We start from the raw sequence: 19,162 nt of genomic DNA, 5'->3' as shown, positions 1-19,162 counted from the left end.
AACATATCAAAATCAACATCCAAAAAATAAATAATACAGTTAAGAAATGGAACTAGAGCGTATCATGCTTAGTGAAATAAGTCAATCGGAGAAAGACAACTATCATATGATCTCCCTGATATGAGGACATGGAGAAGCAACATGGGGGGGTAGGGGGATAGGAGAAGAATAAATGAAACAAGATGGGATTGGGAGGGAGACAAACCATAAATGACTCTTAATCTCACAAAACAAACTGGGGGTTGCTGGGGGGAGGTGGGATTGGGGGAGGGGGAGCGGGCTATGGACATTGGGGAGGGGAGGCGAACCATAAGAGACTATGGACTCTGAAAAACAACCTGAGGGTTTTGAAGGGTCAGGGGTGGGAGGTTGGGGGAACAGGTGGTGGGTGATGGGGAGGGCACGTTTTGCATGGAGCACTGGGTGTTGTGCAAAAAGAATGAATACTGTTACGCTGAAAAAATAAATAAAAAGGGAAAAAAAAAAAGAAATGGGCAGAAGACATAAACAGACATTTCTCCAAATACGACATACAAATTGCTAACAGACACATGAAAAAATGCTCAGTATCACTCATCATCAGGGAAATACAAATCAAAACGACAATGAGGTTACCACCTTACACCTGTCAGAATGGCTAAAATTAACAACTCAGGAAACAACAGATGTTGGCAAGTATGCGGAGAAAGGGGAACCCTCTTACAATGTGGTGGGAACACAAAATGGTGCAGCTACTCTGGAAAACAGTATGGAGGTTTCTCAAGAAGTTAAAAATAGAGCTATTCTATGACCCTGCAATTGCACTACTGAGTATTTACAGAAAGATACAAAACTGCTGATTCAAAGGGGGCACACACACCCCAATGTTCATAGCAATACTATCAACAATAGCGAAATTATGGAAAGAGCACAAATGTCCATCAACTGATGAATGGACAAAGAAGATGTGGCATATATACCATGGAATATCACTCAGCCATCAAAAAGAATGAAATCTTGCTATTTGCAACAACCATGGATAGAACTAGAGAGTATAATGCTAAGTGAAATAAGTCAGAGAAAGACAAATAAATATATTATTTCACTCATATGTGGAATTTAAGAAACAAAAGAGATGAATGGGGAAGGGAAAGAAAAATAAAATGAGAAAAAAACAGAGAGGGAGGCAAACCATAGGGACTGTATAGTTAAGAGAACAAACTGAGAGTTGCTGGTGATAGGTATTAAAGAGGACTCTTGTGGGGATGAAAAAAATAAGATAAATAAAATTAGCTGATTTTTTTAAATGGTCAGAAGACATGAACAGACTCTTCTCCAAAGACATCCAGATGGCCAAAAGACACATGAAAATATGTTCATCATTACTTACCATTGGAGAAATGCAAATCAAAACTACAATGAGCTATCACCTCACACCTATCAGAATGCTTAAAATCAACAGCACATGAAACAACAGGTGTTGGCAAAGATGTGGAGAAAAAGGAACCTTCTTGCATTATTGGTGGGAATGCAAACTGGTGCAGCCACTCTGAAAAACAGTATGGAGGTTCCTCAAAAAGTTAAATATAGAGCTACTCTATGATCCAGCAATTACACTACTGAGTATTTACCAAAGGAATACAAAAATACTAATTCAAAGGGATACATGTACCCCTATGTTCATAGCGGCATAATTTACCATAGCTAAGATATGGAAGCAGCCCATGTGTCTACCTGTTGATGAATGAATAAAGAAGAGGTGGTGTATGTATATATATAATAGAATATTACTCAGCCATGAAAAGAATGAAATCTTGCCATTTGCAATGACACAGATGACACTGGAGAATATAATGCTAAGTGAAATAAGTCAGGGAAAGACAATTACCATATGATTTCACTAATATGTCGAATTTAAGAAAAAAGACAAATGAACACAGGGGAGAGAGAGAAAGAGAGAGAAATCAAGAAACAGACTCTTAACTACAGAGAACAAACTGATGGTTACCAGAAGGGAGGTATGTGGGGGGATGGAGTGAAATAGGCGATGGGGATTAAGGACTACAATCATCATGATGAGCACTGTGTGATGTATGGACGTGTTATACCCCAGAAACTAATATAACACTGTATGTTAACTAAATGGAATTAAAATAAAAACTTAAAAAATGAAATAAAATATTCAGTACAATTACTAAAAAAAATTAAATGAACAGTCTTGTGTCTTGTAAATAAATTTAGAGAGGGGAAAGATATCATTTTTTTATATTTACCCATATATACACCATTTCTAGTGCTTTCAATTCCTTCCCGGAAATCCACATTTCCCTTTACCGTGAAGAAATTTCTTTATATTCCTTTAATGCAGATATGCTGATGAAGACATTTTTTAATGTCTTAAATTTGACTTTATTTTATTTTTAAAATTTATTATTGAAGTATAGTTGACATACAATGCTATTGTAGTTCCAAATGTACAATATATTGATTCCACTATTCTACACATTACTCAGTGTTCACCCTAAATGTAGTCACCATCTGTCACCACGTAACTTTATTACATAATTGTTGACTATGTTTCCTGTGCTGTACTTTCCATCTCCATGACCTATTTATTTTATAACTGGAAATTTATACATCTTTACCTACTTCACTTATTTAACCCATCCCCCACAACCTCCCCTCTGGCACCCACCAGTTTGTTCTCTGTATTTAAGAGTCTGGTTTTTGTTTGTTTGTCTTTATTTCTATTTTCATTGTATATAACAACTATGTTTGCAGATTTTTCAACTCTCTAATGTTTTTATGTTATTGTACAGTATCCATTCTCTCAGATGAGAAGTCTGGCATCATTCATATCATTGTGCCCCTGTATGTAATGTATATTTTTTCTCTAGCTTCTTTCAAGATTTTCTTTAAATCTGTTTTTTCAGTGATTCATTATGATATGCCTAGGTATAGTTTCATTTTTATTCTGCTTGTGGTGTGCTAAATTTCTTATATCTGTAAATTTATATTTTTTACCAAGTGTGAGAAATTCTTGTCATTACTACTGCCCTTTAATTATTATTCCTTTTTCTCCCCTGTTTTCTTCTCTCCCATTGTTACAGGACTCCATTTACATTTTGCATTAAACCCTGTAATACTGTCCCACAGGTCAGTGAGGCCCTATGTTTTTGTTTTCTTTTTATTCTCTTTTTTCTTCAGATTATATCTTTCCTCAGATTCATCTTTAAATTTACTGACCCTTTCTTTCATTATCATGATTCTGCTGTTAAAAGTCTAACTGGTGAATTGCTCTTTCTCATATTTTGCTTTTCAAATCTAGGTTTCTCCTTTTTTTAAGTTCCCATTCTCTGTTGTGACTCTCTATTTGTTCACTCACAGGAGCACATTTCCCTTTACATCAACAAATATATTTATCCTATTGGTTTAAATATCTGTCTATAAATTCTAACATCTGTGTTATTTCAGAGTTAGTTTTCATTCATGAGTCTTCTTCTTGACTATGGATCACTTTTACCTGTTACTTTTTTTTTTTTTAAGATTTTATTTTTTTTTATTTGTCAGAGAGAGAGAGAGAGAGGGATCACAGGCAGACAGAGTGGCAGGCAGAGTCAGAGGGAGAAGCAGGCTCCCCGCTGAGCAAGGAGCCCGATGCGGGACTCGATCCCAGGACGCTGGGATCATGACCTGAGCCGAAGGCAGCTGCTTAACCAACTAAGCCACCCAGGCGTCCCTGTTACTTTTTTTTTTTAAGATTTTATTTATTTATTTGACAGACAGAGATCACAAGTAGGCAGAGAGGCAGGCAGAGAGAGAGAGAGAGAGAGAGGGAAGCAGGCTCCCTGCTGAGCAGAGAGCCTGATGTGGGACTCAATCCCAGGACCCTGAGATCATGACCTGAGCCGAAGGCAGCGGCTTAACCCACTGAGCCACCCAGGTGCCCCTTACCTGTTACTTCTTAAACCTAGTAAGTTTCAATAGCAAATCAGACATTGTATATTATTCATCCTAGATTCTTTTATCTTCCTCTGAAATGTACTGAACTTTTGTTTTTGGAAATAGTTAACTGAACTAAAACTTAAAACTTTGTTTTCTATTCAATGGACAGCAGTTAAATCTATGTTCAGTTATTGAAGACTTCCAGCTGTTGTTTTGGTGCATTGAATGAATCCTCCCCTACACATACAAAGTTCAAGATTCAACCAAGAATTTTGGTGGAATTTACAGGTAAATTTTTGGGCTGTGCTCTCTGTGCCTCCTTCTATTACAGCATATCTCTCATCACTTTCCAGTTGTTCTGGCATCCTCAACTCTGTCTTCTTAACTTCTTAAGCCAGTAAGACTGTGGCTTTTTGTCTGGGTTCTAGCCATCCTCTGCCATGCAGACTGAAGGATGCACTCAGGAGAAAAGTCCATAAATGAAAACTTGCCCAGTGGACTTCCTTTCCTTCTAGGATAGAATCCTCTCTACTTTTTCCCTGCTTTTTGTCACTCTCCTGTGCCATTAAGTAGGTGTAAGTTTCATCTGCTTCTCCCTCTCCCTAACCCCCAATCCCAGGCTCATGCTTGCACGTGCATTCTCTCTCTCACATGAATAAATAAAATCTTTCCTTTTAATTCGCTCTACCAATATCAGAAATGAATCTCATTTCATCTTTTTTACCACTACAGAAAACACACACTTACTATAAAACTACTCCCCTCAAACTAATGTCACTTAAATAGGTGTCCTATTTAACACTGGTCAATTATTATTAACAGGAGCTTTGTTAGGAAGAAGTGAGTCAAATGGAGCTTGGAAATACAGCATTACAGAACAAATAGGTTTCTTTACTCCAGGACTTTTAAATGTTAGTAGAACTTCTGTATCCATAAATGGAATATGCTCTTGAAATACTATCCTAAACTTTATCATATATAATTAGTAATATTCACTGATTCATTCAAAAATATTTGAGCCCCAGACAGTGGAGACTAGAGTAGGAACCTCTTTCTCCTAGCACAATTCTCTATAGGCCACAATTCGTTATACCTTCTTAATCTTCTAACTTCACTGTCAGTCACTGACTCAGAGTGGCTGGGTTTATGCTATTTAATTCTCACCAATACTTACTTTGTACTTATCACATGTACACAATAAGGGTGCTGCTATGGGAAAAGTGTGATAAAAAGAGATTCACCAATCATTAACTTATACGAACCAAATAAAAATATATGAAATTGTCTAGCATGATACCCAACACAGATTAGTAGCCTGATGTTAGGTTCCTTCTTAAGTGTTTTTCCCTTCTTCTGTGTCTTAAGTCAGTGAGTTAAACAAGATTGATCATAGATAGGCAGACTGCAGCTCTCAGACCAAATGCAGTAAGAACTCTGTTTTGTATAGTCCAAGAGCTAAGAAATTTTTTTACACCCTTAAAGTGCTATTTTAAAAAATGAGAGAAAAATGTGTGACAGAAAACTTATGTGGCCCACAAAGCCTAAAACATTTACTCTATGGTCTTTTACAGAAACTGTTTGCTAACCCCTGAGGTATAATCTAATGCTTACAGCTATCTAAAATAAGCAGTATGGTAGAATTCATTTTATTTACTTAGATGCTGAGGTAGAGCCCTGTTTTTTTTTTTTTTATAAAAAAACACATTAAAACACTATTTTACTGGTTTTACTAAGTTTTCAAAGGTTCATTTCAAATCTTACCTTTTCTCCTTTTAGACCACTACAGTCACATTTTGACCCTGGAGAACACCCATAGCAAGCCTGTAAGGAAGAAAAAAAGGGACAAAAATTATTTAATATGAATCTGAAAACGAGTCTCTGACTTATCCTTCAACTAAATTTAGCAATCCAAACTTATAAACCAAATGGCAGAAAAATATCTGGAAGAATACATACCAAACTGCAAACAATGGTTACCTCTGGGGAAGCTTTCACCTTTTATGGTACACACTTCCATTTGAATTTTTCCACAATGAGCATATGTAATTTTTATAATTTTAAAGTGAAAAATATCTTGTTTAAAAGATATTAAAAATTAAAAAGAATTCAAACAACTTCACCTGTAATATGATTTGCCACTTGTCCAAGCTCTTAGGAACTCCTTGTTTTGTCCTAACATCACATGGAAGACATGACCTCTCAATCTATATTAGCAGTGACCTTGACAACTAGCCAAAGATGCTGCTGCTTGAAGTGTGTATCTTGGCATTTATGAGCAATCACAGAGCATAAAATACATAATGCTATCTCTTACCAACTTTTTAAAATTTGCTCCCTCTGTCTCATCACTAGTAGCTCAGTCAAAATGACTCCAACAGTTTTACAACAAATGTTCCCATGGTCTATATATTCTAGTGTACATGCTGCCGAAGCAAGCACCCACAGCCTAGATATTCTAAAGAGCCACTACTAGTAAGTTCATTAACTCATATTAAGAACCAAGTTCTTGGAGGGAAAGATGAAAGATGGCAGAGAAGTAACAGGCTGAGACTACATCAGGTAGCAGGAGATCAGCTAGATAGCTCATCTAAACAATGCAAACACCTACAAATCCAACGGGAGATCGAAGAGAAGAAGAACAGTGATTCTAGAAACAGAAAATCAACCACATACTGAAAGGTAGGACTGGTGGAGAAGTGAATCCAAAGCGACGGGAAGATAAACCACGGGGGAGAGGGGCCAGCTCCCGGCAAGCGGCGGAGCAACGGAGCACAAAATCAGGACTTTTAAAAGTCTGTTCCACTGAGGGACATCACTCCAGAGGCTAAACCAGGGTGAAACCCAAGCGGGGTCAGCGTGGCCCCAGGTCCCACAGGGTCACAGAAGGATCGGGGGTGTCTGAGCGTCATAGAGCTTGCAGGTATTAGAACAGGGAAGCCGGCTACGCAGACAGAGCTGAGGAGTGAGCTCTCAGCTCGGGGTTACCTTGAACCGGTAGCAGGCTGGGTGAGCTCAGAGCGCGGCCGGAAGCCAGGGAGACCAGAATGATTGGGCACTATTCTCTGAGGGCACACTGAGGAGTGGGGCCCCGAACTCTCGGCTTCTCCAGGCGGGAGACTGGGAGACTGCCATTTTCATCCCCGTCCTACGGAACTCTACAGAAAGCATTCAGGGAACAAAAGCTCCCGAAAGAGAACCTTAGCCTGGCCCCTGGTAAGGGCGGTGCAATTCTGCCTAGGGCAAAGATACTTGAGAATCACTACAGCAGGCCCCTCCCCCAGAAGATCAACAAGAAATCCAGCCAGGACCAAGTTAACCTACCAAGGAGAGCAGGTTCAATACCAAGGAGAGCAGCGGAATTCCAGAGGAGGAGAAAGCAAAGCACGGAACTTACGGCTTTCTCCCCATGATTCTTTAGTCTTGTGGTTAATTTAGTTTTTTTTTTAATTTTTTTTCCCTCTTCTGCTAATTTTTTTAATGTTTACTCTTTTCTTTTTTAACATTTTTTAGCTAATTTATCTAATATATATATATATATATCTTTTCTTTGTTGTATTTTTTCATTATTTGTCTTCTTTTTTTAATTTTTTCTTTTTTTTTCTGAAACTCTTTATCCCCTTTCTCCCCCCCCACAATTTGGGGTCTCTTCTGATTTGGTTAAAGCGCATTTTCCTGGGGTCTTTGCCACCCTTCTAGTATTTTACTTGCTCCTTCATATACTCTTATCTGGACAAAATGACAAGGCGGAAAAATTCACCACAAAAAAAAGAACAAGAGGCAATACTGAAGGCTAGGGACCTAATCAATACAGACATTGGTAATATGTCAGATCAAGAGTTCAGAATGACTATTCTCAAGGTTCTAGCTGGGCTCAAAAAAGGCATGGAAGATATTAGAGAAACCCTCTCTGGAGAGATAAAAGCCCTTTCTGAAGAAATAAAAGAACTACAATCTAACCAAGTTGAAATAAAAAAGCTATTCATGAGGTACAATAAAAAATGGAGGCTCTCACTGCTAGGATAAATGAGGCAGAAGAAAGAATTAGTGATACAGAAGACCAAATGACAGAGAATAAGAAGCTGAGCAAAAAAGGGACAAACAGCTACTGGACCACGAAGGGAGAATTCGAGAGATATGTGATACCATAAGACGAAACAACATTAGAATACTTGGGATCCCAGAAGAAGAAGAAAGAGATAGGGGAGCAGAAGGTATATTGGAGAGAATTATTGGAGAGAATTTCCCTAATATGGCAAAGGGAACAAGCATCAAAATCCAGGAGGTGCAGAGAATCCCCCTCAAAATCAACAAGAATAGGTCCACACCCTGTCACCTAATAGTAAAATTTACAAATCTTAACAGACAAAGAGAAAATCCTGAAAACAGCCCGGGAAAAGAAGTCTGTAACATACAATGGTAAAAATATTAGATTGGCAGCAGACTTATCCACAGAGACCGGGCAGGCCAGAAACAGCTGGCATGATATATTCAGAGCACTAAACGAGAAAAACATGCAGCCAAGAATACTCTATCCAGCTAGGCTATTATTGAAAATAGAAGGAGAGATAAAAAGGTTCCAGGACAAACAAAAACTGAAAGAATTTGCAAACACCAAACCAGCTCTACAGGAAATATTGAAAGGGGTCCTCTAAGCAAAGAGAGCCTAAAAGTAGTAGATCAGAAATGAACAGAGACAATATACAGTAACAGTCACCTTACAGGCAATACGATGGCACTAAATTCATATCTCTCAATAGTTACCCTGAATGTTAATGGGCTAAATGCCTCAATCAAAAGACACAGGGTATCAGAATGGATAAAAAAACAAAACCCATCTATATGTTGCCTACAAGAAACTCATTTTAGACCCGAAGACACCTCCAGATTTAAAGTGAGGGGGTGGAAAACAATTTACCATGCTAATGGGCATAAGAAGAAAGCTGGGGTGGCAATCCTTATATCAGATCAATTAGATTTTAAGTGAAAGACTATAATAAGAGATGAGGAAGGACACTATATCATACTCAAAGGGTCTGCCCAACAAGAAGATCTAACAATTTTAAATATCTATGCCCCTAACGTGGGAGCAGACAACTATATAAACCAATTAATAACAAAATCATCTCTTCCTATTCAAAATTCTTCAAAGCGTAGGGATAGAGGGCACATACCTCAATATTATCAAAGCCATCTATGAAAAACCCACCGCAAATATCATTCTCAATGGAGAAAAACTGAGAGCTTTTCCACTAAGGTCAGGAACACGGCAGGGATGTCCATTATCACTACTGCTATTCAACATAGTACTAGAAGTCCTAGCCTCAGAAATCAGACAACAAAAAGAAATTAAAGGCATGCAAACTGGCAAAGAAGAAGTCAAACTATCACTCCTTGCAGATGATACGATACTATATGTGGAAAACCCAAAAGACTCCACTCCAAAACTGCTAGAACTTGTACAGGAATTCAGCAAAGGGTCAGGATATAAAATCAACGCACAGAAATCAGTTGCATTTCTCTACACCAACAACAAGACAGAAGAAAGAGAAATTAAGGAGTCCATCCCATTTACAATTGCACCCAAAACTATAAGATACCTAGGAATAAACCTAACCAAAGAGGCTAAGAATCTATACTCAGAAAACTATAAAATACTCATGAAAGAAATTGAGGAAGACACAAAGAAATGGAAAAATGTTCCATGCTCCTGGATTGGAAGAACAAATATTGTGAAAATGTCTATGCTACCTAAAGCAATCTACACATTTAATGCAATCCCTATCAAAATCCCATCCATTTTTTTCAAAGAAATGGAACAAATAATCCTGAAATTCATATGGAACCAGAAAAAACCTTGAATAGCCAAAGGAATATTGAAAAAGAAAGCCAAAGTGGGGGGCATCACAATTCCAGACTTCAAGCTCTATTACAAAGCTGTCATCATCAAAACAGCATGGTACTGGCACAAAAACAGACACATAGATCAATGGAACAGAATAGAGAGCCCAGAAATAGACCCTCAACTCTATGGTCAACTAATCTTTGACAAAGCAGGAAAGAATGTCCAATGGAAAAAAGACTGCCTCTTCAATAAATGGTGTTGGGAAAATTGGACAGCCACATGCAGAAAAATGAAATTGGACCATTTCCTTATACCACACATGAAAGTGTACTCAAAATGGATGAAGGACCTCAATGTGAGAAAGGAATCCATCAAAATCCTTGAGGAGAACACAGGCAGCAACCTTTTTGACCTTAGCCGCAGCAACGTCTTCCTGGGAACATCACCAAAGGCAAGGGAAGCAAGGGCAAATATGAACTACTGGGATTTCATCAAGATCAAAAGCTTTTGCACAGCAAAGGAAACATTTCACAAAACCAAAATACAACTGACAGAATGGGAGAAGATATTTGCAAACGACATATCAGATAAAGGGCTAGTATCCAAAATCTATAAGGAACTTAGCAAACTCAACACCCAAAGAACAAATAATCCAGTCAAGAAATGGGCAGAAGACATGAACAGACATTTCTGCAAAGAAGACATCCAGATGGCCAACAGACACATGAAAAAGTGCTCCACATCACTCGGCATCAGGGAAATACAAATCAAAACCACAATGAGATATCACCTCACACCAGTCAGAATGGCTAAAATTAACAAGTCAGGAAATGACAGATGCTGGCGAGGATGCAGAGAAAGGGGAACCCTCCTACACTGTTGGTGGGAGTGCAAGCTGGTGGAACCACTCTGGAAAACAGCATGGAGGTTCCTCAAAATGTTGAAAATAGAACTACCCTATGACCCAGCAATTGCACTACTGGGTATTTACCCTAAAGATACAAACATAGTGATCTGAAGGGGCACATGCACCCGAATGTTTATACGGCAATGTCTACAATAGCCAAACTATGGAAAGAACCTAGATGTCCATCAACAGATGAATGGATAAAGAAGAAGTGGTGCATATACACAATGGAATACTATGCAGCCATCAAAAGAAATGAAATCTTGCCATTTGTGACGACGTGGATGGAACTAGAGGGTATCATGCTTAGCGAGATAAGTTAATCGGAGAAAGACAAAACTATCACATGATCTCCCTGATATGAGGAAGTGGAGATGCAACATGGGGGGAGAGGTTAGGGGGGTAGGAGAAGAATAAATGAAACAAGATGGGATTGGGAGGGAGACAAACCCTAAGTGACTCTTAATCTCACAAAACAAACTGAGGGTTGCTGGGGGAAGGGTTTTGGGAGAGGGAGGTGGGGTTATGGACATTGGGGAGGGTATGTGCTATGGTGAGTGCTGTGAACTGTGTAAACGTGGTGATTCACAGACCTGTACCCTGGGGGATAAAAATACATTATATATTTATAAAAGAAATAATATTATAAAGAAAAAAAGAAAAAAAAGAAAATCAGAATCAGCATTGATACAGAAAACAAACAAGAAAAATGAAAGTTGCCAATAAAATTAGTTAACACTAAAAAAAAAAAAAAAACTGAGTTCTTGAAGCCAGAAAAATATTTTCCTCTAAAATAAGAACCCGTAAGAGGGGTACCTGGCTGGCTCAGTTAGTTAGCAGAGTGACTCTTGATCTTGAGATTGTGAGTTTGAGCCCTATATTAGGTGGAAGACAATAATCTTTAAAAAAAAATAAAATAGGGGTGCTTGAGTAGCTCAGTCATTAAGTATCCACCTTTGGCTCAGGTCAAGGTCCCAGGGTCGAGGTATCAAAGCCCAGCATTGGGCTCCTTGCTTGGCGGGAGGCCTGCTTTGCTCTCTCCCATTCCTTCTGATTGTGTTCCCTCTCTCACTATATCTCTCTCTGTCAAATAAAATAAAAATAATAAATAAATAAAATAAAATAAGAACCCATCAGAGAACAAGACAGTAGATGACTTCTGTCATCCAGATCTACCCTATACACTGGCATAAAGCTGAACTTCTTAGAAAAACAAATCATAATTAGTTAACATATGTAGATAGCTCACCATTTATGTACAATACGGTGGTATGCTTCTCATTAAATAACAGAAACCTTTATGTGATGTAAATACCAAGTAATGTGTATCAATGCTTAGTCTTGAAAGACCATGACTTAAAAATACCTTAGCCTCCTTCCTAACATTCCCTGTGTTCCTTTACTCCAACCACTACAAGCATATTTTCCCATTTCCTTATCAAACTACTGACCTCATCCTTCTCATAACTCCTAACTCACTCACACTTAGCTGTAATTAGAAGCCAGACACACGTTTGAACTTCTTTTCCTGATAAAAGCAAACAACAATGCCTTGAGGTTGGGAATTAATTTCTTACACTGCAAGATGTTGTTCCAGTAAAAAATGCTCCTGACATCTCTAATCTAAAGTCTGTTATGCAGCTATTAGTTGTGATATATATGTGGTTAGGTTATACACTGGTTTTAGTATTATACAACAATGACATCACAAGGTAAATGGACTTGTACAAACTTACTCATCAAACACGAATTGGGCATGATTAGAGGCCAGAAATCTTGTTAGGCACTAAAAGATAAGACACAGATAAGACACAGCTCCTTCCAACATATAAAACTAACTCAACAAATACTTGTTGATCACCCACTATTTTATGTTAGGTGCAAGTGGAAGATGCAAAGATAGTACATATTGCTCTCTGAATTCCATATAGAAAAATTACATTATAGCATGTCAGGAATGGAGGTTAATTTAAGATATTTAATAGTTTGGGGCAAGCATGAATTCTAGATTTCAAAGTACAAACATACAAATTTCAGAAACTACTGATTCACAAGATAAAGACTGCCAATGGCCATATTCACTGAATTAGAGTGTGCATATTATCAATAATCAGTGACATGCATTAATGGAGGAGTTAATGATAATCTAAAATGGTTATACATCTAAAAATAACATTTGACTTTGGAATGTATGTCTCTACTTTAAATGTAAATACGTGATCATCATTTTCTGGTGTTAGAGTAAAAGATGGTGTAACTTTCTATTTTCATTTTCACTAAGAAACTTTCTTTTTAAAATACAAATTAAGCTCTTGAGAACAATGCAAAGCAATAGACAGATGATTTTGTTAATATGGAGAAGATACTATGTGAATTTTCTTTACAATTGTATTTCTGCCTTCTCAGTATCCAACAAAATCCTCCAAATCCTAATATAATCTGTAAACAACCAATATAACTTTAAATATGTGTGCATGTTATTTTGGAAGTAATTTTATACAGTATATTTTTAAAAATTAATAATTTCATCTTTTTTCACTTCTTTATTGCTTAACATGTAGCTATACTTTAGGGAAGTCACTACTTAAAACATTTTATATTTGTTTGAATTCAATTTAAAAATTTAATTTATATTCCATTTATTCTACCTACATCATGATGAGACCAGAGCTGGGGGCACTGGGGGTGGTGTGTTTAAAGGCATTGTAATACGCACACCAACCACTAGATGCCACTTTCCATACAGTTATAGCAGTGATGGACACAAGGAACTAGCCCCAATCTGACATTTGGTTAATGGAGAAACTTGTTTTTTACCAACAGCCGCTACTATTTACTAGGTGTCCAATAAGTACAAAGCACAATTTTAGGGCTATTAGTGATACCAAAAAATGTGTAGACATGAATGCTGCCTTTAAGAAACTTCCAATCTAGTAAAAAAAAAAAAAAAAAAAAAAAAAACCTATGTCTACATAAATAAAAATTTAAATACAATGGAATAATGATATAGGAGACAATGGTAATAGAATGAGCTCTAAAATATAAGAAATACATTCTGAGTTTACCTCAACAATTGAATCATTAGGAGACTATAAACAAGTCAATTCCCATACTCTAGAACTCAGTTTTTTCTCTTTGATAAAATGACAAAGATGGATAATATAATCTCTTTCAGAAGCTTCCAGCTTTTACAGCCTGTCATTCAGTAGGATTTACCAAGTAAAAATGAGTGGTATAGTCAATAATTGCTGTCAAAATTAAGAAAGGGAGTTAGTTCCCTTGAGCTTAGGAGTATTCGTAACAGCTCTGCAGAGAAAGAAAGTAAATAACTTGACTTCAACTTTGAAGGATGGGCAGAAAGATATCTAGAGCAAAAATGGCCATGGTAAGTACTAAGATTAAAACACAAAATTTTTGTGGGCAAAGAGCCAGGTAAAATAAACATTAAATACCTTAGTCTAAGGACTTCTTAAGTCCATATGAAAAAAGTATAGGAGGAGATAAGGCCATAAAAAGAAAGTTCTTTTAAACTGGAAAAACTAATTCTGCAAAGTCATTGAACATTCTTAAGGCAAGAAAATAATGCAACTATAATAATGTTTTAAATGTTTTAAGGAGAAAATAATAAAAAGTGTGGAGGATTTTTTATTATCACATAGTAAAATACATCATGAAACTATAATAATTAAAACAGCATGGTATTGATGAGGGTGCAGGAGGCCGGCTGAGGACAAAGCAAAAGCTGGCACCTTGCACCCCCTCTCCACCCGCTCCCCTCGGTGCGGACATTCCTCAGGCACCCCTGACTGCCCTAAAAGAAAAACAAATAGTTAACTTGCAGAGATCACAATCCTGCAAGACAGGAGTCTCCCTTGGTTTACCAATGTCCTAGAGATTTACAACAAAAAAGCTATCTTAACAATAGCACAATTTCCAGAGGCAAATAACTCAGTTCCTCAAGCCCTAAATAAAGTTAAATTTCTTCTAAACCCAAATCTCACTAACAAGGACACTTGATAGGAGAAATGTGAAACTTTATCTCTAGATCTCCAAGATAGTGTTGAGAATCATTCCCAAGCATATGGTTCACTGATACACATCTAAAGGGTCTCACAAGATTTTTACTACTAGTAATAAATAACCTTTCTCCCAACAATAGCTAGCCCCTCAAGGTCCTGAAAACCTTGCTTCCAAAATTCCTTAGAGACTAACATCACCCCCTTTGTTCTCACCTACCCAACTCCTGTGTATATAATCAGTCACTCCCCAGGATAACGGGGCAGCAGCTCTTTCTGCCCACAGGTCCTGTCCCCGTGCTTTAATAAATCACCATTTTGCACCAAAGATGTCTCAAGAATTCTTTCTTGGTCATCGGCTCCGGACCTCACCCCACCGAACCTCACCTAGGTTCTAGAACTTCATCAGTATCACTCAAAGAATGGTCAGCTTGATGAGTCATAACAGAAAGGCCAGAAACACACACACACACACACACACGCACACACACACATTTACTATATGATAAAAGTTGGCATATCAAATATATGTGAAAATAATTGATTGATGAACATATGGTGCTAGGACAAGTATAGAAAACAATAAATTCAGATCTTAGGCTCCTACAGTAAAAAAAAAAGATATGAGAATTAAAAGTATGAATAAAAGTAAACTTCTATATGCATTACAATCACTTAAAAAACCTCACAAAAATTCAGGTACTAGGACCCCATCTTAGAGATGCTCTTTCAGTTAGTTTGAAATTGGCTACCAGATTCTGAAAGTTTAGTAAACATCTCTAGGTAATTCTGATTCAGTGATTCAAAATATATATATTACAAAATAATGGAATAGAAAAATAAGAAATATTCCAAGATGTGGCTAAGTATCCCGACTGGTATGACTGCTTGAAAAAAAAAAACTAAAAATGCTTTTAAAATGTAAAAATATCTTAAAGCACCAAAAAGAAGCACAATAGGATTTATCAGGCCAAAATCTAGAGAAAAAAAAATAGTAAAAGGAACAATGAAACTACTTTGCCCTGAGGGCATTGACCAAACTTGTGAGAATTTGAGATTCTTGTTCCACAACTTCTTCGGGTTAAAGGTGTTTCATACATTAAAAAAAAAAAAGTACCCCACAATTGCTTCCCCAGGAACTTTTAAGAAAGATATCTTGGCACTCAGCAGTGAGTACCAGGGGTTGGGGGGACAAATCTCTGAGAAAATATAACCACAAACTGGCCTACATACAGATTTACAATCCAAATTAGCATTTAGCTGGGTGGCCCAGTAACCTCCAACTGGGAAGGTGCTTAGAGCAGACTCTAGTTGCTTTGACCTCCCAGAGCCTGGGCAGAAATATACACAAAGCCTGTGTAGAAAAACATACCTTCAGAGTGAACTTCAAAGAATTCTAAAAAAAAACTTTTTAAAAGGAAAATAAGATATCCTACTCAAAAATCACTAAGCATACAAGGAAGCAAAATATCATAAGCAAAAACCAGGAGAAACTTCTGACAGCAGAAACTGCTTGGCAAAAATTTCAGATATTAGAATTATTAGACACAAAATATGTAACTATGTTTACAATTATGAAAGGTATTCTTAAAATTGTAAAATAACAAATGAACCAAGAAATTATAAACAAAAAAGGTAACATAACTGAATTGAAATAAAATATAAATTTTGTAAGTAAAAATTATGAAATTTAAAACTTAGTGGATGACCTTCAAAGCAGACTATATATAGCTAAAGAGAGTAAAATTTAAAACATGACAAAGTTAACACAAATTGTCTATAATATATTACAGAGATAAAACATGGAAACTGTGAAATAATAGTTAAGAAGCATGGAAGAAAAAGCGAGGAAGTGTATAGCATACAGGTAATTAGGTTTATAGCAGAAGAGGTGAAAGAGAGAATGTGGCAGGGACAACAGTTAGAGATAATGGCAAAGTTTTAAAAAAATAATGAGCTCTGCAATTGAAGAAGTCCGGCAGATTCAATGGAAGAAAAATCAAACCCCAAAATAGACACAAAATAGTATAACCTCACAACATAAAAACAAAGATATGACCTTAAAAGTATCAAGAAAGACAAAAGAGATTGCCTTCAAAGGAGTGACAATTAATTTACAGATTAGTTCTCAGAAGTACAAAAGCGAGACTAGAATGACATTTTTAACATACTGAGAGAAAATTGTCAACTTATATTTTTTACCCAGTAAAAATACCTTTCAACAACAAGGTAAAAATACAGACATTTTTAGACAAATAAAAACTGAGAAAGTATGTCCACAATAGGACGACACAAAAAGAAATTCAAACCTTTTGAGTATCTTCTGCCTTTATATGAAAGGAAATGAAATAGAAATGGAAGGTCTAAAATATGAAAACGAATGGAGAAAAAAAATGTGGTAAATTTGTGGGTGAATTTAAACAAATAGTAACTGTAAAACACAATAATAAAAAGAGATACAGGGTTCAAAAATACAGAACTAAAAGAAAAACAGTGATAATACAATGTAAGTCAGGGGAGGATGAGTGAAGTTAAAGTATTCAAAGGTCATTGTAATTGTGTGGAAAACAGGCATGGATGGGTATTGATTACTTTAGATTTTGATAAGGTAAGCATACAACTTAGGTATTCTAACTCCTAGGGTAAATCTTAAAAGAAGGTAAGTGAGGTGTTAATTCCAAAGGAGTGGAGGGGGACAATACTCAATAAATCCATAAAAAGGCAAAAGAGAGAAAGAAAGTGCTATCTTAGAATAGAAAGGAAAAATAAAAGAAATATAACAATAATTATGTCAAGTGTAAGTATGCGTAAAAAGACATGATATAAGGAAATAATCAGACAAATGTGGAATGTGGTATATATGAAGGACAACAACCACAGACTCTCCAAAAAGTCAATGCCATGCCAGACTTTGTGAATGACAGCTTGAGGACCTCTGAGAATCATCTCCCTCACAAAACAACAATAGCTGGTGAAATCAAAACAAACAAACAAAATTTATGTCTCTGGATATTGCCCTAAGAAGCTACATCAAATGAAGAAACACCATTCAACAAAACTTACAAAATCTCAGTATGAACAGCAAGAATCTATAGCATTTTTGCCATGACCCACTCCCTTCCTCTCTCCCTTTCCTGCTCAGCTTAACAAAAGCTCCACAAGAGGTGGGAGGTAGATATTAACCCAGAGCTCCTTCTCCCTCCAGCTTCCAGCTGAGCACTACAGCATCTCAATTCAACAGGTCATCAGAATTTCTCACTCTCCCCCTGCCCAGTTCCAAGTTGCACAAGCTCTATTCCAACCTAAAACAGCTGAGAATTCTACTGAGAATTCTAAGGCTTTTGTTTTTTACACAGCCTCAACTCATACACAAAAGCTCCAGGCATGGCAGACTGACAGTACTGTACTTAACTGCCCCAACCACAGCTCATCCACAGAGCATAGGGTTGATGCTAGCAGAAGCAAGATGAGAAGACCAAATGGTCCTTCCCTATACCCCCCTTGCTCATAAAACAGAGTGTCACTTCAAGAGAAGCAGGTCACTCTTCTTGCCCCCCCCCCTCCACTCTGGAACACTGCCACAGAAGTTTTCCCTGGGTGGGGGGGATTGGGAAGCCAAAGAGCTCTAAGCTCTCCCTAAGGGACCTGAGTTTACCCGGGAAGTTCTAATTATAACAATGTATTTCTGAGTTTGTAACATATATAGATGTAAGATGTGTAACAATAACAACATAAAAAGGAGAAAAAGGGAATAGAGCTTCATAGGAGTAATATTTATCTTACTGGAATTAAGTTGCTACAAATCTTCAGTAGATTCTGACAGATTATTTTGTCCATGGTAAGTACTAGAGCAAGCACTAGAAAACAACTCAAAAAATAGTGGAGAAAATCATTAAAGGAATTACAATATTTAACTAGAAAATATTCATTTAATAAAAAAGGAGACTGTAGAGGAGGAACAGAAGAACAAAGAAAGCACAAGAAATACAGTAAACAAAAAAGGCAGACAGAAATCTAATTATATCAATCACAACAATATGACTGCATTAAACAAGCCAATTAAAATTCAGATTTTGTCAGACTATATAAAAAAGCAAGATCAAATGATGTCTACAGGAAAACCCAATAGTTTAAAATATACAAAAAGCTTGAAAATAAAATAAAGAATGGAAATAATAGAATAAATAGATTAAATGTGGGATGCATTTAAGTATACCTTACAGGAAATTTATAGTAGTAAATCTCTAGTTTAAAAAAGATGCCAAGTCAATAAACTAAACTTTTAGGGCACCTAGGTGGCTCAGTAATTAAGCATCTGCCTTCAGCTCAGGTCATGATCCCAGGGTCCTGGGATGGAGCCCCACATTAAGCTCCCTGCTTTATGGAAAGCCTGCTTTTCCCTCTCCCACTCCTCCTGCTTGTGTTCCCTCTCTCGCTGTCTCTCTCTCTGTCAAATAAATAAATAAAATCTTC

At 36.9% G+C, this 19,162-nt stretch overlaps 1 protein-coding gene across 2 annotated transcripts in view; it reads right to left on the bottom strand.

Annotated features, from left to right (window-relative positions):
- COL4A5 (collagen type IV alpha 5 chain) overlaps positions 1-19,162 on the bottom strand; it is a 250,423-nt gene that overhangs the window by 141,957 nt on the left and 89,304 nt on the right. For both annotated transcript variants that reach the window (XM_045995411.1, XM_045995412.1), the window contains exon 2: positions 5,686-5,745. In XM_045995411.1, coding sequence (XP_045851367.1) covers positions 5,686-5,745 — 60 coding nt within the window. The remainder of the gene's footprint in view (positions 1-5,685; positions 5,746-19,162) is intronic.

This window comes from Meles meles, chromosome X, assembly GCF_922984935.1.
Source record: "Meles meles chromosome X, mMelMel3.1 paternal haplotype, whole genome shotgun sequence".
Lineage (NCBI taxonomy): Eukaryota > Metazoa > Chordata > Mammalia > Carnivora > Mustelidae > Meles > Meles meles.
Note: the sequence above shows the minus strand (reverse complement) of the source record. Positions and strands in the feature narration are given on the sequence as shown.